At 38.9% G+C, this 24,928-nt stretch overlaps 1 protein-coding gene across 1 annotated transcript; it reads right to left on the bottom strand.

Annotated features, from left to right (window-relative positions):
* Positions 1 to 122: 122 nt before the first annotated feature.
* On the bottom strand, positions 123 to 14,471 carry LOC308384023 (sodium/hydrogen exchanger 3-like; the record flags this gene model as incomplete). The annotated part of the gene is made up of 16 exons (XM_080862322.1): positions 123 to 925; positions 1,456 to 1,539; positions 1,624 to 1,678; positions 3,718 to 3,888; positions 4,904 to 5,024; positions 5,300 to 5,445; positions 5,551 to 5,680; positions 5,763 to 5,833; positions 5,914 to 6,003; positions 6,113 to 6,315; positions 6,407 to 6,627; positions 6,747 to 6,924; positions 7,115 to 7,193; positions 9,097 to 9,257; positions 11,640 to 11,942; positions 14,210 to 14,471. 16 exons carry the CDS (start codon positions 14,469 to 14,471, stop codon positions 654 to 656), a joined length of 2,547 nt encoding a protein of 848 aa, XP_080718448.1. The 3' UTR covers positions 123 to 653.
* Between the last annotated feature and the right edge of the window lie 10,457 nt (positions 14,472 to 24,928).

Genomic DNA, 24,928 nt, shown 5'->3' with positions numbered 1-24,928 from the left:
CCACATACTGTGGAACCATCCTTACGCCTACTCGAAAGCTTACAAAGATCCTGCGTGATGAATGGAAGATGTGAACATCCATGTGCATCATTGACCTATGCAGGATTTTATTATGCTAGTAATAGTATGTCTCACATTGACAGGGAAAATAGTGCCCCCTGGTGGTGAAAGCTTTCGTTGTATTGTGCAATACGAATCTATGGATTATAGATTCACAAACTATTTTAAATCACTCTATTTAAACCCTGTTGTTATTATTGCTATATAGAGAAAATCCACATCATTTGAAAAGTTTTGGCATCATATTAAGATATTTTTAAAAATCCTTAAATAATGGTTTTCAATGGCAGATTCACTACAAACCACAGATTATATGAGGGTGTTCAACATATCTTTTATGTTGAACATGAAGGATTTGTTTCAGTGCAGTTTTTCTTTGTCAAGTGAAGGCTGAACCTAAAAACAGCAGGGGTTGTTTGAAGAGCACAGAGGTTTGAAACTGTGTATGTTCTGTGTAGAAACACAGAAGCTAAACACAGCTACGGAAAAGAAAACATTTCCTTGTCAATATGAGAGTAGATGTCTGAGGTTTGTTTTATGTCTTTGTCCCAGGTTCAAGTGAGACAGAACAGGGTGTTGGGATTGGGATCCAGTTACATGTGGCTACTGGGAGGTGAAGGAGGAGGATGTGTTGGTGGCAGCGGCAATTGATCATTGTTCATCTGCTTTGTGTCAGTGGAGCGAGTGCTGACACGAAGAAGCCCCAGGTGGCGCATTTCCATCGGTGATGTGGGCGGGCTTGCCTGGGCTCGCAGTGACGGAGCCACCATGCTGCTGTCGAGCTCACCCTCTGCCAGCCAAGGAGGGATCTGCAATGACTCCGTGGGGTACAAATCTGACACAAAGGCTGAGTTCTCAATCCCACCTTGATGAAAGAAAAAAACTGAATTAGTACCTCAGGGTTCAATATTGGAGACATTGCTGTTCTCTGCATTATTATTATTTTTTTTATACAAGTGACACTATTATTGGCTGCTCCTTTTTATTAATGCACCTGAGCAGTACTTCATATTTTATTAGATTACCTCTGTTCTCTAGATGCTAAATCTATATAACTCTTTATGTCTGCAGATTTTCATTGTGCTTGGTCCTTCTTGTCTGTGTACATAAATCAAACTCAACATGACTCAGTGCTGTCAAAATGTTTTATAAGTGTTCGCTTGCAGAGTGAGAACAGAATTAGGCAATTCTATAATAATCCTATGATAATGCGTTGTTTTCACACATGTACTTCACCTTTTTTAAATGTATTGCATATGTACTGTCTATTTAGTTCCCTCTGTTATATGTTGTAATCTTTGTGTTTATAGTAAAAGCATTTTCTGCTCTTAATTATTTCTGAAAAATATGTTTTCTCTCATTTTCATACGGGATGTAGAAAGTGGATTATTTTACCTCCTGGTTTGGAATCTCTCATGGGGAAAGAAGGGTATGGCAAGTCATAGCCAGAGGCGCTATCTCCCTCTGAGAACCCAAAATCTATAAATGAAAATGAGAAAATTTGTTTTAAATCTATAAAACAACAACAACAACAACAACAACAACAAAAGCAGACGTACAAACCTTCATCACCCGAATAGGAGAGTTTAGTCTGGCTTATTGACTTTCCTTTTGGCATCTGTAAGAGGAGGAAGAGTCATTTGATCACACGCTATGTTTCAAAAAACATGGAAGGTGAAGTAAAAAAAGAGACAAGACCAATGGCCTTCAACTATGCTACCAATGTTGCTGTTACATATTTTGTCTAGCAGAGGGCACTCTGCAACTTCCCTGATGGCAACAAGCATGTTTGCAACACTACAAACAACAACCAGCTGAATTGAGGAAATAATTAGACATCACAAATGTATCATGTCTACTAGTGTTTCATGTATCTGAAAAGAAAAAGGTATAAAGGAATATTTAACTTTTTAAAAATATCTGTGTAGGTATCGGTCTTAAAGTTCTATATGAGCTCTGGTAATAAACCAATATGATACATTTATTACACAATACTTTAAATATATTTGAATATTGTTCTCTGCAGCAGTATGAAGCAGAGATTGGCACTGTTATGGTCGGTGATGAGCACAGTTGCCTCCCAGCAAGAAGGTCCTCTCAAGACATTCTGTTGGTAGGGTTAGGTTAACTCTATTTTGCCCATAGGTGTGAATATGAGTGGGAATAGTTTTGTGTCTCTGCGTGTTAGCTCTGCGACAGACTGACGACCTGTCCAGTCCTACAGTAGCTGAGATAGGCTTCAAGCCCCCCGTTACCCTGACAAGGACAAGAGGAAGAGATTGGATGGAATCATTCAGCCCTGCATAACATGATAAAAAACAGAAGCACTTAAATATCAATTTATGTCTGCTAAAATGGTATAATCCCAGTAAAAAAACAGCAACGCCTTGATTTTATTCACAATAAATCAGAAATAATTTGCCATTTTAAGAACAATATTAGCTCATGTTGAATTGGATGACAGCAACACAAAAAGACTTGGAGCAGGACAATTAAAAGCTGGAAAACTATAAAAACAATAAGAAAAGCTTGGAGGAACATTTTTCAGCTTTTTAGGTTAAGTGGCATCAGGTCAGTAATGACTGGAAGGAAAAAGAGCACCTTAAATAAGTCTCAGTGTCTCAGAAGCAAAGATGGGCACAAATCTGCAAAAATCTGGGTCTACAAATTGTGCGATAACTTCACACTAATTCCTAGTTCCTTAATGTAAAATTGTGAAGACACTGAATATCTCAGCATCTATAGTACATAATATCAACAAGAAATGTAAAGGATCTGCAAAAGGGGCAATGTTAAAAATCAATATTGGATTTAGGTAATTTTCTGGCTCTCAGGCAGCGCGGCATTAAAAACACAATTCTGCCATGGAAATCACTGCATGGGCTCATTAACAAGTTAATCAAGTTAATCAACAAATGCAGGTCAGAGCTCTGTCCTCCAAAGAAGAAGCCATTTGTGAACATGATCCGGACACTTCTATCTTCTTTGGGCCAAAGTGTCATGGTCCTGAGTTTTGGACTGACCAGACAACATATTTTTCAGGGAATGTCGGGAAGTTTATGGGCTGTTCTGTGTGCTGGCACACAGTGGTAAACATGGAGATGTCCTAACTCTTTTGAGATGTATTGCTGCCATCAAATTCAAAATAAATATCTTTCTTAAAAATTGACATCTTCTGAGTTTAATTTCTCAGTTTAAACATATGATATGTTTTATGATTCTATTTTGCTCTATTTTGAATCAAATATAGATTTGTGAGATGTACAAATCATTGGAATTTTGTAGTAATTATATATATAATAATAATATATTTTAAACAACTTCCTTTTTTTTGGAATTGAAACTGTACCAAACAGACAAAAGAAAAATTTTAAAAAAAGATTGATTTTACTTAAATTTTACTTCAAGAAGCAAAATCCAATATTTTTGTCCACTTTCACACATGGAAGAGAGTTTATGAATATTATTTCAAGGAAGTTTAATAAAGGCTCAATAGGGAATTATTTACTATTTTGTACAACAAAAAACAGAACTGAAAATAAAGAATCAGTAAGGGCCGTATTTGCAAAAGACACTTTTCTTCTTCACTGAACCTCACAAAGACATAATCAGCTCTTTGCTCTTTGTGGTAAACTCATTCCCTCTCTTTCTCTTTACCTTCTGCTGGTGTTCCTTCTTTGTGTGCTTGATGACCGTCTTTGGTGAAACGCCCGTCTTTGCAGGCTGGAATGACTCCATTCGGTTCTTCATGGTTCTCTTGAAGATCTCCTGGACTTCTTTCTCATCTTTGTTGATTATGAATTTGCTGCGACTGAACCTGTGGCGATGCTATGAACAAGAAAAGAAAACTCACTGATAAAAACAAACCATGAAGACCATGAAGTCAAGCTCAGCCACAGTCCAGGCAATTCAGCTGGTCTCAGTGCTGATATACAAATATACAAATTCTACAAATATAAATCTCAGGCAGCTGGATTTGAGGTGCATGAAACTGCTCACAGTTGCATCTGTAACTGCTGTGCCTGACTTGATCATTTGCATCTGTTGATGCTGATTCCTGGAAATATCTTTCTACCGTGGTCCTGACTGATATATATATATTTTTTATTCGTTTTATTAGTGTCACCTTTAAGGAGAACAGTAGAATAACCTTTCATATCTTTTCACGGGAATTGAGTGACTGGCATGAGCAGGACATAAGAAAAGTGTTACATATGCATTTTTTGTTTTGATTTTACTTTGATTTTGTGTGTGTGTGTGTGTGTGTGTGTGTGTGTGTGTGTGTGTGTGTGTGTGTACATGTATGTGCGAGGATCTATGTGTGTGTGTGTGTGTGCATACATGTGCGAGCATCTGTGTGTGTGTGTGTGTGTGTGAATGTGTATGTGTGTGTGCATGTATGTGCAAGCATCTGTGTGTGTGTGTGCATGTGCAAGAATGTGTGTGTGCACGTGTGTGTGTGTTTGTGTTCGGGTGTGCATTTGTGTGACCTCCTGCACACAAAAAGGATCATCTACCCTGTATATGGCTTAACCCCTCCAATGGTCTCAACATACACAAACACAGGTGAGGTCAAAAAGGCAGGAAGTAAAACATCCTCACTAAATAAGAAACAGAACGCTAACCGTAGGATGTGCCCATAATAAAACACTACAGCCTCCCCCACCAACAGGCTGGGGAGGTCAGAAACAAAGGAATGTCTTTGATCATGGTGCTTGAACTAAGACTTACAAATTTAAGTAACACAATGACAACATTTAACATTTTGTCTCCAATGAAATGAAAGTGCAGCACTAAGCTGCTTTAGTAAGCCCTCCATGTGATGACTGAATGTGCTCATTACCTGCTTCCTGCTCTTGTAAAGATGCTGATCCAGAAGGTTGTGAGCGTTAACTACCTCAGCTTCGTTCTTAGCCTTCATGGCGTGCTCGTGCATTTCCACGCTTACTGATGGAATAGGGTCTCTAGTACAGAGGAAGACAATCGTGTCAGTGATTTAAAGTAATACTAGAATATTAAAAGGGCTATGTTCCCTCTGGTTTATATTTTAAAATATGGTTGTGAAATGAGCTGTTTTCAGGCACTGAATAGTTGCAGTGCTCCTAGTTAGCTAGTTAGATTTTTCTTCAAATTAAAATAATTTTTTGTGGCCTCTGATTCATCACCACCCAATTATATAATGGCTTGTAAGTCTGCTTTTAGCTCTCCTCTTATTATCAGAAAAATCCAGATTGCTTACCTCGTAGTGGGCTTTGCACAGTGACCATTTGACATGTTCGCCCTCATGCCAGGCATGTCCTCTGAGTGTTCACTTTCAAACTTTTTCCTGAAATCAATAGCAACACTTTCTTTACGGATAAATTCCAGTGAGCCTCTACGCTCGCCCTGCAACAGAAGAAGACAGAGCTTTCTTTACATGCGGCAAACTTATTAGTTTTCCAAAATGAGCATTTCAGCAAAATATACTTAAAATGTACAAATGATGCTCACTTCAGTCACATATTCCATAGCATCCTTGAGGTTCAGCTGATGGAAGACATCAAAGACTTGGTCTTGTTTCTTCCTTGCAGACGGCTTCATCAAAATCCTCGACATCCACTTCTCCTCAAAATACTTCCACCTTAGCAAAAAGAAAACAGATCACTGTAGCCTATTTTAAAATGAAAAGGCATTTTGAATTTATGTATCAAGTCTTTTCATACTTGCTCCTCTGACAGTTGTGTCCTATTTGTCCTGATATGTCTTCTATGGCGACCAGAGTGTGATTAAACATCTAAAGAAAGGAGAAGGACTCTAATAACTGGACAGAAAATGGTTGTGTAGGTGAAACATGAGATGTTTTTTAAGATTTACCTTGTTTGTCATTTTTTCTAGGAGTGTGAGCTCTTTCACTTCAGCTCTCTTTACTTTCAGCCACGTGACCAGAGGTTTCATCGTCATTCCCTGCAACAATGTGAAGCAGTAATGTGCAAACCTTTAGCTCTAATGCGGACTGTGTAAGAAGAAAGAAAATAATGTATACATTTAATAACAAAAACCAAACTTTCACTACCTGCCAGATGACAGTGAAGTAAACCACAATGAGTGTAGTGCAGACCATCAGGTTTTTCTCTTTTATCTTGTTTTCATCCAGCATCACAGCCAGGCCATACGCAACAGCCCCTCGTAGGCCACCGTAGCTCATAATCACCTGATCTATGAATTCCAGCGGGACCAGCCTGTACCTGTTAAGGATCCAGGTGAGGAAAAACACACCTGCAGTACAAACACAGAAAATTTCTTTGTATAACACACAAACCTTTAAATCACAATGTGTGCATGTGATAGCAAAAGGACCAAATCTCACCAATGAATCTATACACAAAGACGAAGAAGACTGTGAGGAGGATGAAGCCCGTGTTCCAAACCCAGATAACCTTATCGATGGCCGAGATACCGAGGAAAACAAAGATGATGGTTTCTGATCCGTTGGCGAAAACCTTCATGGCATATTTGACAGTTTGGACTGAATGCTCATGCATGTTTGCTCTGACGTACTTCTGACATAACACACCGCAGAATGTAGTCCTACAGAAGGAAACACAAATATAAATTGTGTGCATCTAAATATGTTTACTACATTTTTACATATAGAAAATGGATAAGACACAACAAAATAAATGATATTTCAATTGTGAAATACTCACGAAAGGATAGCAGACAGAGAAAGCATCTCAGCAGTCAGGTAGGAAAGGTATCCCATGACAAAGATGAAGCCTGGCTCGATGATCTTGACATTTTTTGTGCATCTGGTCAGAAGTGAAATTAGTAGGCCGAATGCTATGCCCACAAGGGAACCACCAAATGCAACCACAAAGAAGGAAACTGTGGAGAGAGAGTCCCAAAAAGTAAATTCTGTTCATCTGGACAAATCATTTTCAGTGGAAGAAATGTTTTGTGATTCACGCAAGTGACTTCATCACTCAGCCCTAGTTTATAAGGTTGTGGAAACATGCAGTCAGCTGCATGCACTGAGAAATTCTCTATTAACAGCTTAATAAATGTCATGTCTTACCTATTCCTTTAGCAATTTCTGCAGCATCAATTTGGGATCCTCCCAGTGACACAAATGCATCAAACACATTGAAGAGCACCTAAGAGATGAAAGAAAAATTGGATGGAAGAAAAATTAATGACTGGTCATCTGGTAAAAATGTTTTCCAGACTTGTCCATTCTAGCTTGTACCATTCAACAGGAGAAAAACTTCTATCACATTCTCAACATGGCAACGCCTTATGATTTAGGTGAGGGTGCTGAGCATGCGGGAGTTTGTAGAGTGATGTAACAGCTCCAAACTTGAACTGAACGTGAGCAAAACCAAAGAGATGGTGGTGACCATCTCCAGTAGGCAGAGGGATCTGGCTGCTTCAGTCACCACCACCATCCATGGGAAGCCAGTGGAGGTAGTTGAGGTATACAAATACCTGGGAACCATCTCTGACAACCTCCTGAAATTCTCTGCCAACACAGAGGTGCCACCAATGGCTATATGTCTGTGAAGGTTCTCAGTCGCTTTTCTTTGCAAGCTCCTTTGACTACCAATGGCTATACCTCCTTAGGAAACTCAACTACTTTGGAGTCAGCACACCCATCATGATGACTTTTTACTATGCCTTCCTGGAAGGCATCATGACCTTCTCCATCTCCTGCTGGCTCCACTCCCTCAGCCTTCAGAACAGGAACAGACTGCAGCACACTGCATCAGTGTGCTCTAAAATCATTGGCCTGCCTGTCAGAACTGTTGAACAGGTTTTTCAGCCAACAGGCCCTTAGACAGGCAGCCAAAATTATTAATGACCCCTCTCACATTCTTCACGCCGCATTTCAACGGCTCCCTCTCTGGGCGGCGCCTCCACTGCATTTTCTGCAGGAGGAGAAAATGCAGCGAGCCACCTTTGTCTGAAAGCCACTCTGCTTTTTAACTCCAGCCAATAAGCCCATTTCCCACACCATAAACATAAACTACTCTACACTCTTTTTATACTGCCGACAGTTTATTCACTTTTAGTCACCTACAGTTTTTTATTCACTTATTCAGTGACTTTAATTTTAAAACTGTGTATATACTGTGTATTTTAAGTATTTTTTTTCTCATTCGTTTTGCCTGTTTACGCCCCGTCCTTGTTTTTAACATCATGCTGCTCTGTTGTATCTTAATTGCCCCTTGGGGATAAATTAAGTCTCTCTGATTCTGATTCTGATTTTTCCAAGAGTTCAGTAACAACTCAACCAAGAGGTCACAAAAGAACCCAGAACAACATCCAAATAACTGCAGGCCTAACTTGCCTCAGTCCTGGTCAGAGTTCATGACTCCATCATAAGTTAGACACTGGGCAGAAATGGCCTGCATGGCAGAGCAAACACTTTTTCACACCACTGTACATAAATAATTCTGTCTTCTTCTTAGTCCTTGTCAGACTGTCTCTTTACTCCCAGTGTGTTCCCTAGTGTTACTCCAGCTGCTTTTGTTAATGTTATGTTGTTGCTGGACATTTTAATCAATAAAGGTGTATTTTCTGTTTATTTCTTCTTTTTCTGCATATCTGCATCTTGGTCTTCAACTTAACACTCCAAATGGGTCTGCAAGCGCTGCAAACTCATGACACCTCTGGTTTGATTCACCTAATTTTGAGACTATTAAGGACCAGATATTATTTACTATGTCCTGATACGTAAAAGAGCTTTTTTCTTTTCACCACGACTGTACATTTACAGAGACGAAGGAAGGAGGAAAGAATTCAGCTGGTCAGATTTTGTTTCACTGTCCTTATGCAGTACAACATGCTATAGTTACATAAATGCATTTTGTTACCAAACTGACCTTTCATAGTTTCCTTTTACAAATTGCACATTGCATGTGCAATTTGTAAAACTCTTACACTAGAGGGCCCAAGTGTTTACTTACTCTACTACATTGCTATGATGGGTGTCTCAGCAAACTCACAAACTGTTATGCTACTTAAGTAACGCTAAACAAAGCAATGATGCATACGAACCACTGTTACACCATCGTTGAGCAGCGACTCTCCAAACACTATGATAAAGAGGACGTCGTTAACGTGGACCTGCTCAAACACAGCGATGACGGCCACGGGGTCCACAGCAGCCATCAGACTGCCAAAAAGAAGGTACTGCAGCAGACTGATGTCCAGGTCACCTGTACAGATACAAAGAGCAGGAAATATATTCAGTTTTGCTCAATTGTACTGTAACTATGATCAATCTGGCACTTTGCTGCAAACTGAAATGCTGGAATGAAATGCTGTGTCATTTGGTAAAACATTCTCATTTATTGGTAGGAAAAGTCCATGTCAAATCTCTCTCCAGTCTCATCCAGTGCATTGGTTTGGCAGTGGTCAGACTCAGTATTCTTCACCCAAAGGTTTAAGGCAGGGGTCCCCAATCCCAGTCCATGAGGGCCGGTGTCCCTGCAGGTTTTAGATCTCACCCTGGGTCCACAAACCTGAATCACGTGATTAGTTCATTACCAGGCCTCTGGAGAACTTGAAGACATGTTGAGAAGGCAATTTATCCTTTTAAATCAGCTGTGATGGATCAAGGACACATCTAAAACCTGCAGGGACACCGGCCCTCGTGGACTTGGATTGGGGGCTCCTGGTATAAAGTCTCAGACAAACCTGGAGCTGTAATGAACTAAAAATCCACTTAAATCTTTTTTTCATTTGTCTGCATTTTGATGAAGTGTTAAAAGGAAGTCAAATTAGCTGTTAGTGATGTCGATGTTTAATGTATCCAAACAAAGAGTAAAAGGAATGTTTTAAAGGATTGGTTTTATACTAAAGAAAACTCTTCTCAGGCAGCTTTCCTGAGTCACCACGGATGTAGAAATATCATTTGTGTGACGTGTCTTTGTTTCCAGAACAAATTTCAAGGCAAAAAAACAAAGCCAAGGCTGAAGTACTACAAACTGCAGTTCCTCTAGTGGCCACTTGATGCTCGTTCCAAAGGCAAATTAATCTCTATAGACTCCCACTTAGAGCATTAAAAGTGCCATGATCCAGTGAGTGTTGGTCTTCCTGGAGTAGTTTTCCACTTCTCTCCCGAGATCCTGACTCCACTCATGCTGGCTCATTGACCGCAATCAGTGCACAGTATTTAAGACCAACTCTGACCTGCACTCTCCACCAGATCATCAGCTAAAACCTTGTGTGACCTCTCGGTCTTTGTGTTTTCAGCTTAGGCCTTGGATCAACATTTACTCGTCTCAGGCAAGAACCAGAAAAACCAGAAAAAATTTATTTCCCATCACATAAAAAGAAACAAGAAAACAAAAATATTCAGAAATGATAAAAAAACAAAAAATCACTAGAAGAAGCCTACGTGTCCCACCAAGATCAGGAAACATTGAACAAAATACGCAAAACAAAACTAGATTTAAATGAGATGATTGATTAAAAAAAATTCTTAGTACAAAGACTACGCTTACAAAATTATGAACATGGTAATAAATCCGGTCAATTTCTGGCAAACCAGCTAAAAATAAATTAAGAAAAAACAACTATATGTGCTGTTCAAGATTCATCTAGGAACACAATATGTGACCCGAAACAAATAAACAACATTTTCAGGGATTTCTATAAGACGTTGTATTCACCACAAATAAACCCATCTAAAAAGGAAATTGATCAGTTTTTGGACAACATAACTCTTCCAAAATTATTAGACACTCAAGCAATGGCACTGGATTCGCCACTGACATCAGGTGAACTCCAGGAAGCCCTGATAAGCATGCCCAATAATAAGGCTCCAGGTCCAGATGGCTTTCCTGCAGAATTTTACAAAGAATTCTGGACGATTTTAGCACCAGTTTTTTACAGAACGTCGTTGGAAATCAAAGAAGACGGCAGATTTCCATCAAATATGAATTCTGCAAACATTAATCTCTTGCTAAAACCAGGAAAAGACCCTTTATTTCCCTCAAGCTATCGTCCAATATCCCTTATAAATGTAGACCTTAAAATAATCTGCAAAGCTCTCTCAAAGAGACTAGAGAAAATAACCCCCCTCTTAATTCATCCTGACCCAACTGGTTTCATAAAAGGTAGGCACTCATCAACAAACGCACGTAGATTATTTAATTTAATAGACTACTCATACAGTAAAAACATCAAAACTACAATATTTTCTTTAGATGCAGAAAAAGCATTTGACAGAGTTAACTGGAAATTTCTTGACCTTTTTTTTTTTTTACCTTTGACCTGTCTCTGCTTCCCCCACCAAGATCCCAATTCCAGCCAGCATAGTGTCCTCTCACACTTCATGTTATTTGCAACCTTCCCTTAGTCTCACAGTTCATGTTCATAGTCCCTGCTCAGTTCACAACCTTAGCTCTGTTCACCTTGTGCATCACGCCATTGTTAGATAAAGTTCTTTTGTTTATCACTTTCTCGAGTCTCAGGTTGAATCTGCGTTTGAGTCCATCTCTCGTCTCGGGCCGCTGAGCTTTGACATCACTTCCTCTATGTGAGCCGTGGTAGCAGGTTTGCTGAAATGAAACAAAATAAAAATCCTCTCTTACCCATGAATCCTCCCATGTGACACCCCCACAGCGACAGCCCCAAACTGGCAGCATTCCAGCAGGTCCCAATGACAGCATAGACCAAGATGGCACCCAGGTTGGTGAAGAACAGTTTGTTTGGCATGTGGTAGCCTGCGTCCAGAATGACTTGAGGCAACAGGAAATAGAAGAAGACTGTCGGGGTCAGCCTGAAGGTCTGCATCTTGTCTGCACCCCAAATCATGCCACCCAAAACAAAACCGAAGCAGATGAGCAGGACGCTCTCGGGTATGACGTTGGTGACATGGTGGTTGGACTCAATGACTGAGAGGAGAAAAAAAAGATCAAGACAAGAACCATTAATCAATACTATCAACCTTTGTAACAACCTTTGATTTTAAGCCAGTCTGCTTGTAGTCAGGTAGGAGCTGGCAAACATTCAAACCTTCACTGCACTTTAAGTAAAACCATATACATAAAACTCCATTTGATCATTTGCAACTGTTGCAATATTTTATTTATATATTTTATTTTATTTAGGGACTGTGGACAGATATATAGCAGGTAAGATAAGTCACCAGTTTTCTAAGCAAATATATTTCTAAAGGTGCTATTGAAATGATATTCTCACCAGATCTTGGTAACAACCCATCCAATTCACATATGCAATGAAATAAAACTATAGATGTTCAGAAATTAAGTCATGTGTAATAATGAGGAATGACATGGGGGGAAAATAATTGAAGAGGTGGAGAATGTGAGTTCCAATAAGCCATGAAAAGTCATGTCACCAGCTGTAATTTATCAGTAATTACAATATAAGCAATATAATATCACCTTATTCAGTCCTACCTGATGGCTTAATAAAAATTGTCTCATTAGGTCAACAATGTTAAGTTATAACATTTTGCTAACTGTCAAAGATGTGCCTTAATGCAGATTAGTCATAAGCTGGAGAGGAAATGGCGTATCACTAATTTTGAAGATCATCATTTAGCCTCTAAAAAGTGTTTGCGACTGCTGGGAAGCTGGAACATCTTCATCAATCATGTTCATCACTGATTAAAGAAATTAAGAAAAACCCTACATTTCTCTTTAGCCTTGTTTCCAGGCGAACAAAAAGTAAGAACTCTGTTGAGCAAGCCATTCATTTAATGTTAACTGGTACTGACTAGTGCTGTCAGCGTTAATCTCGTTAAAATGATGTTAACGCCATAACTGCATTAACGCGGCAAATCTCCATTAGCGAGTTAGCGCAGTGTGCGGGGCTGCACGGCGTAAAAGCGTTAGAGCGGTTTTAACGAGATTAACGCTGACAGCACTGGTACTGACTTCATGAATTTCTTCACGAATGAAAATTTAACCATTAAAGAAAAATTACTCATAATCATTTCACAGATGTAACCACTTTCTGTACCACTGATATTCATTTAGTCTTTTTCTCAAATTGATCTTTCTGAGTTAACTTAACTTATTGCTTCCTCCAAACTATCAACATGTCTTTTAGACCCCATTCCTATAAGACTGCTCAAAGAAGTCCTACCATTAATTAATATTTCAATCCTGATTATGATCAACATGCTTCCTTTAGGCAATATCATTAAAAGGCATACCTTACATTGTCCCTGCTATGCACATGAAACACAACTTTATCTATCCATAAAGCCAGATAACACAAACTGCAGAAAGGTCTTAAAGATAAAGACTTGGTTGACCTCCAATTTTCTGCTTCTAAATTCAAAGAAAAATTCGGTTATTGTACTTGGCCATAAAATCATAGAAATATGGTATCTAACCAGATGCTTACTCTGGATGACATTAGCTTGGCCACCAAACTTGGGGTAATTTTTAACATTCTGTCTCACAGTGACGCTGAAAAACTAGTTCATGCATTTATTACTTCCAGGCTAGACTACTGTAATTCATTATTATCTGGATGTTCTAAAAACTCCCTGAAAAGCCTTCAGTTAATCCAAAATGCTGCAGCAAGAATACTGACAGGGACTAGAAAGAGAGAGCATATTTCTCCTGTTTTGGCTTCTCTTGATTGGCTCCCTGTTAAATCCAGAATTGAATTCAAAAACCTGCTCCTCACTTACAAAGTCTTAAATAATCAGGCCCCGTCTTATCTTAATAACTTTATAGTACCATATAACCCCATTAGAACACTCTGCTCTCAGACAGTGGGCTTACTTGTGGTTCCTAGATTATTTAAAAATAGAATGGGAGGGAGAGCCTGTAGCAAACCATGTCTGCTTTTAAGATTAGGCTTAAAACTTTCCGTTTTGCTAAGCATACTGTTAGGCCTGGATCAGATGACCCTGAATCCTCCCTTGTGATATAAGATTTGGCCCTATTTGAATATAAGTGAACTTACACACTCTTTTTTTATAACTATTTTTATTTATTTTGTGAGCACTTCCTTGAGAAATAATTAAAACAATTAAGAAATTGACCCAGTGACAAAAATAGATGATCAGAATAACCCTAAACTACATACATATTTAAAAATTACAAAATTTCTTGGGTGCAGAGGAGTTTATAATGCCGGAAGAAGAGCACTTCCATCAATTTGGCTTTGCAAGACTTACTGAGTTTGCAGAGCCAGGCAACCAGGATCCACAGAGCCACCAGGTACTGTGTGGTGACGTGATGCCACTTCCAGGTCACAATAGGCAGTGTAGTGATGGGCACCGCTCCATGACCACCCTCTTCAGTTGCGTTAGAGTTTGAGCCCGTCCCAGTGTCTGTTTGAGAATTTCGGGGTTCTGCTTCTTCACTAGCCAGGCTCAAGCCTCCACACGCCATCAGCAGCATGCACAGAATAAGTGTAAATTGCCAAGAAGTTGCCATTCTTGGATACAATGCCTTAAAAATTGTAATCAAACTGTTATTTAGACCGTTAATACAAATGCTCAGGTCAGCCTCAGACTGTAGCTTAAAGTCTCATTCCCTTTGCTGTGCCTTCTTCTCACTCAGATCACTCTCATTGTCCTCCAACATCTACTTTCTAGATAAGGATACAGCTTTTCACAGCAGGTGAAGCTCAGCCCATTATGATGTTGGTCTTTCTCCTCCCACTCGTGTACCCAGACCAGTAAGTGTGGCCACATCATTCAGTGGTATAATTAAAGTCCGTGAATCCCTTTATTACCAAGTTTTCACTAATATTTAAATTCTCTGATGGAGTTGATTAAAATATTTTTGGAAGAAACATCTTATTTACAAACTTATGAAGCTCTTTTTAATCCTATTGTAAATAACACATGTTAATATGAGCTTGTTTGAAGCATGTGTATGTGAACTTATCAATTCAAAAGAAAGAAAATACTGTAACTTTGGCCACCAAACATATTTTCTTTCCTAGGTTCACACTTAGTATGGTGTTATGACAGGAACATTTACAACAATGAGTCCCAAAAATGTCTGTTCCTTTAAGACTATTCATAAAAACTATAATAGCTATATTATCACTACTTCTTGTGTTGATCTTTTTATCAACCTAAGTTGTTATGGACATTACAGTTTTTGAACATGTGTTTGTACTTTATGCCCTGTATGTGTCAATATTCTGACTTTATATGCTTTGAATTCGGGTTATAAAAGGGATCATTTCAGGATTATTTTGACTATAAGCAATAATCGGATAAAATATAGGATCCTGTTGATCACAGACCACTTTGGGTCAAAGTTACCAAGAACATTTGTTTTGATACATTTTTAAATTTTTATGCAGTCATATAAAGTAACACCTGTTTTAACTGAGAATATTTTATTTGTGTACAGAGGAAATTATCCCCAAAGTACACGTGTCTGACACAGCTTCTTACTAAGACTTCAGGTGATGAAGAAATTATCATCTTATGTCCATTCAGACCTCCAATCGATCTCCAGAACTACAAACCTCACTTGATTCTTTTCAGGAACACTGTCTGCAGGTTTCCCCGTGTAAACCTGTATATTCCAGCTATAACTTGGCCCTGCAGCACAAGTTGCCCATATCTTTATGCAATATTTAGACTGCTTACTTGACATATACTGCTTAAAAGGTCAACATCCCCCAAAGGAACCGGATACTCATTAAGAGTAAAGTTTGGAATTCGAGTAAATATGGGCTGGCTGGCGCTCCACACACTTGTCTCAAACTTCTCTGATCGCTGCAAATTTGTCTTGTTAGTGACGGCCAACCAGCCGGTGGAGTCAGAACTTTCTTGCTGTGAAGCAACAGTGCAAACCACTCCACCACCGTACTGCCTGATTACAATCGATTATTTGCAAAGTTTAAACAAAGACATAATTAAAGTTGACATATTATGCTCATTTACAGCCACAGAAGTTATTCTTGGACTGGATTAGCGTTCCATTATTCACGTTGTCTTAATAATCCTAATTTTATCTTCTGCAGAAATATTAAAGAGAAAAATATAAGATATATGTAATCTATAATGTTTATAAATGTTTTATAGTAATAAAAATAACAGAAAAAATATGATAATTTATTGAGCACTTTTTAAAATTCACCCTGCAAAGTCTTTCACAAGGGCAACGAATCAAACACAGCATGAAAAATCAGTTCTGAAAGAAGTATCATGAGTGTAGTGTAGACATGCCGAGGACTCATGAACAAATGAACGGCAAACACATCTCTTATTAGGCTGATCCAATGTCCAATAAATCCACCAAACCCAATAAATCTATAATAAAACATACTTGGAACGAGTGCAAGGAGGCTTAAGCAATCTAGTTCAGAAACACTAGCTTTGATTTTTAGAATGTGTAAGAACAGTGTCTTTATCATTACAGCTATGCAGAGAGACTGTCAGGGAAGAAGGAGGATCTGTCTTTTTGGACACCATAATGAAGAGTGGACAGGAAAGCAGGAAGACACGTAGCATAGCACCTCAGAGATGAACCTGAGCTGCTGCATTTATCTATGCAGCATGTGGTTGCCCATTTACCCTGTCGGGTAAACGGGCACTTGAAAGATCTGCCTCAATGATATGTCTTAATGTTTCTTGGAAAAGACTTTGAACGGCCTTCCTGGAAAATGCAATAAATAAATTGTGTAGTAAGATAAGTATTAGTCCCAGAGATAAGATATTCACATTATTGCATAAGCAAAACACACAGGTCAGCAATAAAAAAATTAATTCAGCATATCTAACAACAATAACAACATGCAAACATAGAAGAAAACAAATATTGTTGCCAGTGTACTGCATGAGCCCACACAATTTGCAAACCGATAGTGTGATATGAAGTGCTACTATGTAATTAAGATAGTGATCTCTTTTAAAGCACTTACACAACCATTATGAGCGTTCTATGGAAGCTGAAAAAAAACTGTTTTGCCATCCATAACTCAAAATTTCAAGATGTGTGTTTCAAATTTTGAGTTAAGAAGTCGAGATTTCTTTGAAAAAACTTGAAATTTCAAGTTACCTCTGCCAATCAGGAAGCTCGGTGAAGGTACGTAAGTAAGTTAATAGTAATAGTCTTGTTACCATGAAGCAGAACGTGGAAGGCATCAGCTATCAACGCTACTGATAAGCTACCAATCTTACAGCTAATGGTTATGAATGAGTAAACTACTGAGTACTGCATGGTCAGCACGGTTTCATAGATGATGAAATCCTTGTGTTACTAGGTGAATCACATGGTGTTATTGCCTGCAAAGCAGCATATCGTTAGCTTCATAGCATAAGTGCCTAAGTCATTGACTTAGTCAAATGACTTAGGCAATTATGCTATGAAGCTAACGATATGTATTATGTACATGTTTATTATATTGTCAAGAAATATACTCTAAAACACTTCTTCGGTAAAGACTCAGAGAAGAGAAACACACAGAACTTCTTGCTAGCAAGGGCAGCCTCCAAACTGAGACTCGCGCTGAGAAACTGCCTTTGAGAAACTGTCTTTATTTATACTTCAGTGAGCTTTTGTTCCTTACATTGGAATGTGGAGTTGTGTGTGTGTGTGTGTTCAGAGTGTGGCCCCATAAACGACTTCCCTTAACCTGCTGGTCTGGAAAATCCAACAGTTCATCTATATGTAAAGAAGCACTTAAACTAAAACTGACATAGCTACATTAATCCTACCGTAAAACAATAAGACAAGGTACGACCTCTCCCATGCTCCTAGGATGTGGGGGTGAACACTCTAGAATGTTACAGACCTCCTAGGATGAGACATTCTTTCAATATGCCACCAACTATATACTTCTACACACAAATGATTACATGCAGCATTCTACCATATGCAAACTTATATCATTAAAAGATTATACTGATTACTAAGTACAATTTTCCTATTAACATATATATTGCTAGCTCACTGATGCTATCACTACCTGATTTTGAGTGTGTCTGTGTCCACCCGTCTGTTTCCAAGTAACAAGAAAATTAAGCCATTCAGAGTAGCAACAGGAGAGGGAGGGAGAGAGAATGAGGGGAGAAGAGGCAGCTGTGCAACGTAAAGACAGAATAACTTCAGCTTTGTGCCTTTTTTTCCATTCTAGCTAAAGTACGGGACTAATCGCGTGATGATCATTGGAGCTTCTCTTCCCTCCATCACGGACACTGGTTGTGACACCTTCATACATGTCACAACCAAGCACTTATCTGCAGTTTCTCACACATGCTCACACACACACACACCTTCAGACACCAAGTTACTTTTTGCACAATACTCAGTTTTGTGCATATTTCCATTGCACTGTCTTGTGCCTGTATCGTCCTGGTTTGTCTAGTGTTGCACTGTTTTGTCTTGTGCATTTGCAATTTTTACACATTGCACTTTACGTAGTCCTGTGTTTGTCTGTTATATGTCATATGTAGCACCAGTACTGTACCACTGTACATGTTTGAAGTGACAATAAAAGCCACTTGACTTGATTGGCAGCATTAACTCGAAGCTTCGACTTACTACCTTAACATTTAGAGAAACTAACTTCAAATGTTGACTTATTAACTCGAAATTTTGAGTTATTTTCACCATAAAAAATTAAATTTTGAGTTATGGATGACAAGCAAGCTTTTATAGCTTTCTGATTTTAAAGTACTTGAAACTAAAGAAATATTTGTTAGATTACACTAGACTACTGTTAAAAAAATGTCTTCTAGCAGCTCAATCATTGTCTCCAGGACGTCTTTAAGCTGATGTTAGCAGAAAGCTGAAAACTTTGTGATAAACAGTTCAGAATTAGCCATGAATCTAGCACCAAATTTTGCTTGCTGTTATCAGAGAATGTTAAGATTAACTAAAAAAAAAACTGTGCATAAATGTTGACTATTTTATTCAGGTTTGGATATAAGTATTTGTTAAATAGTTTCACTTGTTTAAATTGCTTTGAAATGTGTAGATTGCAGCTCATATTTGTGAGTCCTCAAAGAGTTACACATAAATCCCTGTACACATCTGCAAATCTTAGTTTACATTTTTGTATCATATTACATGCATTTGTAAAATTTTTAATGGAAATTTTAGCTTGTAGGTTTACCATCCCAAGCAAAAGGAAGCATGATATATAGCATAATAGGTACCTTTTAATGTCAATTCAAGAGCAGCACAAAGGAGATTAAGTTTATCACGATCAGTGGACTGGTGTCCAAAGCGGCTGGAATTAAGTTTTGATCTTAAATCCTCCGACTTAGATGTATTTTTCCGTATGAAAGCCTTTGTAGCACAAGTTTAACTCACATTAACTTTACAACACTTTGTTTGCATACGCAGCCTATTGCGGACACAGCGGATTTTGATATGGGCGACGTGGGCAGTTGCCCAGGAGGGCATCGTGGTGGGGACGGCATCATGGCATTGACAAAAAAAAAGTTGCTAGCACCCTTGCTGCCCCAACATCATGCCAACGCATTTTGGGAATTGTGCTGGTTTTCAGTTTTCCATTGCCCATTTGTGATGAGTAAGGGCGCCCTCTACTTACGAGGTGTGCCTGCTGCTTGCTGAACAGGGAGGAGAGGGGCGGGACGGCGAGGGATTCTCTGGCTGGCTGGAGTGGCATCGAACAACTAGCTCGCAAAATACACATAGCCTGAGGGTAGATGCTCCTCTTGAGCCTCTCTGTTCTTGCCCGGATGATGCGGAACCTTCTACCTGATTGCAGAAGTTGGAACACTTTATTGCTGGGGTGGAGCAGGTCCTTCAGCTGCTCTGGTCCAGTAAATCTAAAAAACACCTAGTTTTTTCTTAAGTAACTGAAGCTGTGTAGACGCTGTACTGTCATTCCACCCTGGAAAAAGAACAATTAAAAAAATTAAAAGCCTAAAATTACCATGATATTCATACTAATTATGATCTTAGGTCTCTGTTTAGCTCACCTAGTTGAGCAGATGACCATATGTCACAAGGCTTGATGCACTGGCATGTGTTTCATTTCATCCCATGGTCTTTTATTAATGGACCAAATCCATTAATATTATTTTTACATAAGAGCTAAAGGACAACATAAAGACAGCACAATTATCGTTACATTTCAATTCTCTTATGACACATGTTTTGTTCTCTTTAATGGACTTCAGGGAAGTCTGAAGTGTTTCCCAACAACTTACCATTTATGAGTAAACTAGTTGCCTTAGTTGTTACGTTGGCTCGAGATAGGTCTGAGACCTTTATCCAAGGTTGCTGGTCATCACAGGGTTTCTGTAACAGTTTAACATTTGACCATTGCTTGAAAATACCAGAGCAGCTCAAGGCTGAGACAGTAATGAAATAACTAATAATTTGATATTACCAGAACTGCCTTTATGTGAGTAACTTACACAATAACAATGAGGGATAATTGGAAAACTTTAAGGGAAACCCCTGTCTTGTTAGGAGTGACTGTATCCATCCCACTTTAGATGGAGCACTTCTCATTTTCAGAAATCCTTTTTAGAAAGCTGGCCACTTATTCGACTCTCCCAAAACGTGACTATCCAGAGTTGGGACCAGGAAGCAGGAAGCTTTCTAAGTTCCTGTTTATACATTATTAATAATTTACCAACAAATTGATTCACTCTTCCTTCCAGTAAACCATTTGTAGCACAACTACAAATGGGAGGGGTGGAGCAGTGGGATCAGGGTGTGGTGTCAAGGAAGGCTGACCCACATAGCTGACCTCCATCACCTAATCACGTCTACCCATTTAAGTAGGCCACCATGATCCGAGGAGCTGTGCGTGGTGTGCAGCAGGAGGCAGTTGAAAAGCTGCTGCAAAGAGAGATTTAGCAAATAAACGGGCATCCATTGTGCAACGTTGTGTGTTGGGTCCTTTGTCTTATCTTTTTTTTTTTTAATCAACAGACGCTGCCAAGTCATAATTGAAAACCCAGTTTTATTAGTTGTTATCTATTGGCATTACTCAGAGCTTCTGTCTAATTTCTCAGACTTTTTATCTGATGAAATAATTATTGTGGGTGATTTTAACATCCATGTAGATGCTAAAAATGACAGCCTCAACATGGCATTTGATCTGCTATTAGACTCAATTGGCTTCTCTCAAAATGTAAAAGAACCCACCCACCCCTTTAATCACACTTTAATCTTGTTGTAACATATGGAATAGAAACTAAACATTTAACAGTGTTTCCTGAAAACCCTCTCTCGTCTGATCATTTCCTAATAATATATGCATTAACAATAATGGATTACACAGTCGTGGGGAGTAGTTTACATCATGGTACATGCCTTTTTTGAAAGTGCTGTAACTAAGTTTAAGAATATGTTTCATCCACTGTTACCTTCTCTAATACCATGTAATAACTCAGAGTGGAGCAGCTACCTGAACTCCCACAGTTATCTTGTTAACAATTGTACATCTTCCTCGCGTTGCGAGTCTGGATACTGTAGCACCTCTGAAAAAGAAAGCTTCAAATCAGACGTACTCGACTCCCTGGTACAACTCTCAAAAACTCACCACGAAGCAGATAATTCACAAGCTGGAGAGGAAAGGGCATATCACAAATTTAGAAGATCATCATCAGAATTTCAATTCTGTTTACATTATAAATGCTTCCTTTAAACAGTATTATTTGAAGGTATAGCCTACATTTTCACGGAAGTGAGATAGCACACACAAATTAGTTAAACTGTAGGAATTTCTTAAAGATATAAAGACCTGGATGACCACTAATTTTCTTCTTCTAAATTCAGATAAAACTGACTTTATTACACTTGGCGCAAAAATCTTAGAAATATGGTATCTAACCAGATGCTTACTCTGGATGACATTACCTTGGGCTCCAATAACACATTTTTGACCAGGATATGTCATTAAATGCACATACAATCCCAATTCCAATGAAGCTGGGTCATTGTTTCAATAGTAAATAAAAGCAGAATACAATGATCTGCAAATCCTTTCAACCTACATTCAATTGATTACACTACAAAGACAAGCTATCTAATGTTAGAACTGATAAACTTTGTCGTTTTCTAAATCTTCACTCATTTTGAATTTGATGCCTGCAACATGTTCCAAAAAACCTGGGACGGGCATGTTTACCACTGTTTTATTTCTGCTTTCCTTTTAACAACACTCTCTTTATTGTATATAATTAACACACATGATTAAAAACTGGAACCATGAGCCACGGACGTGCAATCTAATAACAAACAGGTAAGCAGATTTTATGTTGGCTTTGCCTATGGTGGCATATTGGCTCTGGCATGACTGGCTTTAAGACATGCTGCTTCAGTTAATTATACACGTCAATAGGAAATATGACATTGAAAGTCGCTCTGAGAGGGTTGATGTTGCTGCACGTCAAAGTTGCCAACCCTAATAGTTGGGCAACTGCAGTACTGTTTAGGAGTTATTTCTTTAGGTGTGCTTGTGTGACAAGAATCGGGTTGAGTGGGTGAACAATAATGAAGAATACAATAGATGGGAGTGGCATCAGAAAGACATCCGTCAGGTGCGCAGCCATAGAATGGTCACAGTGAAGAGGGACCCTTGCTTGTTTTTTTTGGGATAGAGTCGATTCACTCAAATAGGGTGAGGATGGACTCTTGGTTGTTCTTTTATTGTTGTTTGGTGTGCAGCCAGGGTACAAAATTGCAGCACAAGACTGTGGGGTGAGGGTTCAATCAGGAGAGTGTGATGTGGAACTGGGTGTGTTGTTAACAGTCAGCAAAACTTGCAAAAATAATGGCTGTTTAGAGTGAAGAGACAGTTTGATGAAGCTGGACTCTTGTTTTTTGTGGTCCTCGTTGTGGTTGCAGCATTGGTTAAAGAGACATTTTTAGAAATGTGCATAAAATAAAAGGGCAAGTGTAAGTCTTGCTAGAGCAGCAGTGAGGTGCAGCAGCGGATTGATCCTACTGCCATGCAAAGTTTCCGAGTAAATGACTGATATAAATAAACAAAACAAAAATTGAAAAAAGAATTTCTCTGAATCAATGTTTAACTCCTACATTTAACCTGTACATAATGTTTTATCATGGGGCCACAAGGCAGCAAATCGCCACAAGGCAAAAGTGGGTCAATTAGATGTAAAACAAAACACAACTTTTCTAGGAAAACAATGAAAAAATTATTAAACAAATCAGAATATCAGAATACTTTATTAATTCCCAGTATATTGCACAAATTACATATTGACACAGGTTGGCAATGAGGTACCCCTCTTACCATACTGTGCTTTGTTATTTTCCCTGTCGAGGATGTGCAAATAGTAAGGGTCTGCAACTGTTGCAGTGTGTTTTGATAAAAGAAAATCCTGTGCATTGTCCCACAGATTTAAAAAGACCTCAGCCGCCTTAGAAAATAGAGACGGCTCTTCCTGTAGAATACAGTGGAATTTTTAACCCAGTCCAGTTTATTGTCCATGTGTGCTTCGAGGTATTTATAGTCTCCCACTATGCCCACATAAACCCCCTGGGCTGAAACAGGGGTCACTGGTTTTCTGAACATCCTAATGTCCAAAATCCATTCCTTTATCTTTGTCACATTAAGCTGCAGATGATTCTGCTCCCACCACTTGATGAAGAGTACGCCATTTCATCACCCTCAGTGATGCATCTAAGCACCACAGAGTCATCAGAAAACCTCTGAAGAGGGCAGGTCTCTGTGCAGCAGCTGAAGTCTGTGGTATAGAAGGTGAACATGAAAGAGGATAGAATGGTCCCTTGTGATGTCCTGGTGTCAGACACAATGCTGAAGATGCACATTTTGTGGTCTTCCTGCCAGGTAATCAACAATCCAGGATAATATGAGAGAGGCATCCACCTGCATCACTGTCAGCTTATCACCCAGGAGGGTCGGCCTGATGGCATCAAATGCACTGGAGAAATAAAAAACACATGACCCTCAGAGTGCTCGCCAGCTGATTTTGGTGTGTCTAGACATGACTGAGCAGATAGATGATGGCATCCTCAGAGGCAGGTCTGGTAAGTGAACTGAAGGGGGACCAGATGTAGCCCGACCATAGGTCAGAGCTGATCAAGGATGAGTCTTTCCAGAAACAAATACAAAAAACAGGAGTTTCTCTTTATTGTATATAATAAATACGCATTACTGTAATGTAGTCAGACTCGAACATCAAGGAAGATGGTAAGGAAGCAGACTCAACAGACATTTCGTGTTTCCAGAGGTGAGCAATTTATTTACAGTGAACCCCATCCTATGTGAAACTTACAAAACTTCCCCCCCCAAAGTAACTTAATTAACAAAATTCAAAGTACATGGATGCAGTAACACAGCTCACCTTTCCTCTCTCATCTGAATCTGGATTAGACTGGCTATATATAGGGCCATCAATTTCCCTTCAATTAGTCCGGCCAGCACCCCTCACTTGAGCTGAGGGACCTAAAACTCTACACAGATGACTAAAAATGACAAAAACCTCCTCACACTTCTGATTAGCACATTTACACAACTAAACAGCTCTATTTACGAAAAAAAAAAAAGATTCAACAAATCACATCTGACGTCATCAGCACTTTTTGAGGAAATGCTAGGCGGGCCTTTCCCCACACCTGACCTACATGAAGGCTGAAAAGAAAGAACAAAGTAAGTATGAACAAATGACTTAATCTGTAAGATAATAAAATATAAAGAAACATGTAACTGAGTATTTGCCTTAATTTGCAGAATGTTTTTTTTTTTTCCGGCAACAGAATGCTTATACAAACAAACCCAGGATAGTTAGTGCAGCAATGTTACTTTGACAAATATCAAATCATAGCAAATAAATACAGAGACAGAATAATGTGCATAATGTGCAAAAAAAGGTCAACACGTTTGGGTCAAGTGGAGAGCATCAAAACTGCTCACTTTGTCACAATTACAATTAAGTTTTTTCCTATTTGGC

The sequence above is a fragment of the Rhamphochromis sp. 'chilingali' genome, assembly GCF_963969265.1.
Source record: "Rhamphochromis sp. 'chilingali' genome assembly, chromosome: 17".
NCBI lineage: Eukaryota > Metazoa > Chordata > Actinopteri > Cichliformes > Cichlidae > Rhamphochromis > Rhamphochromis sp. 'chilingali'.
The sequence above is the reverse complement of the archived record's forward strand: the minus strand, read 5'-3'. Positions and strand labels throughout refer to the sequence as shown.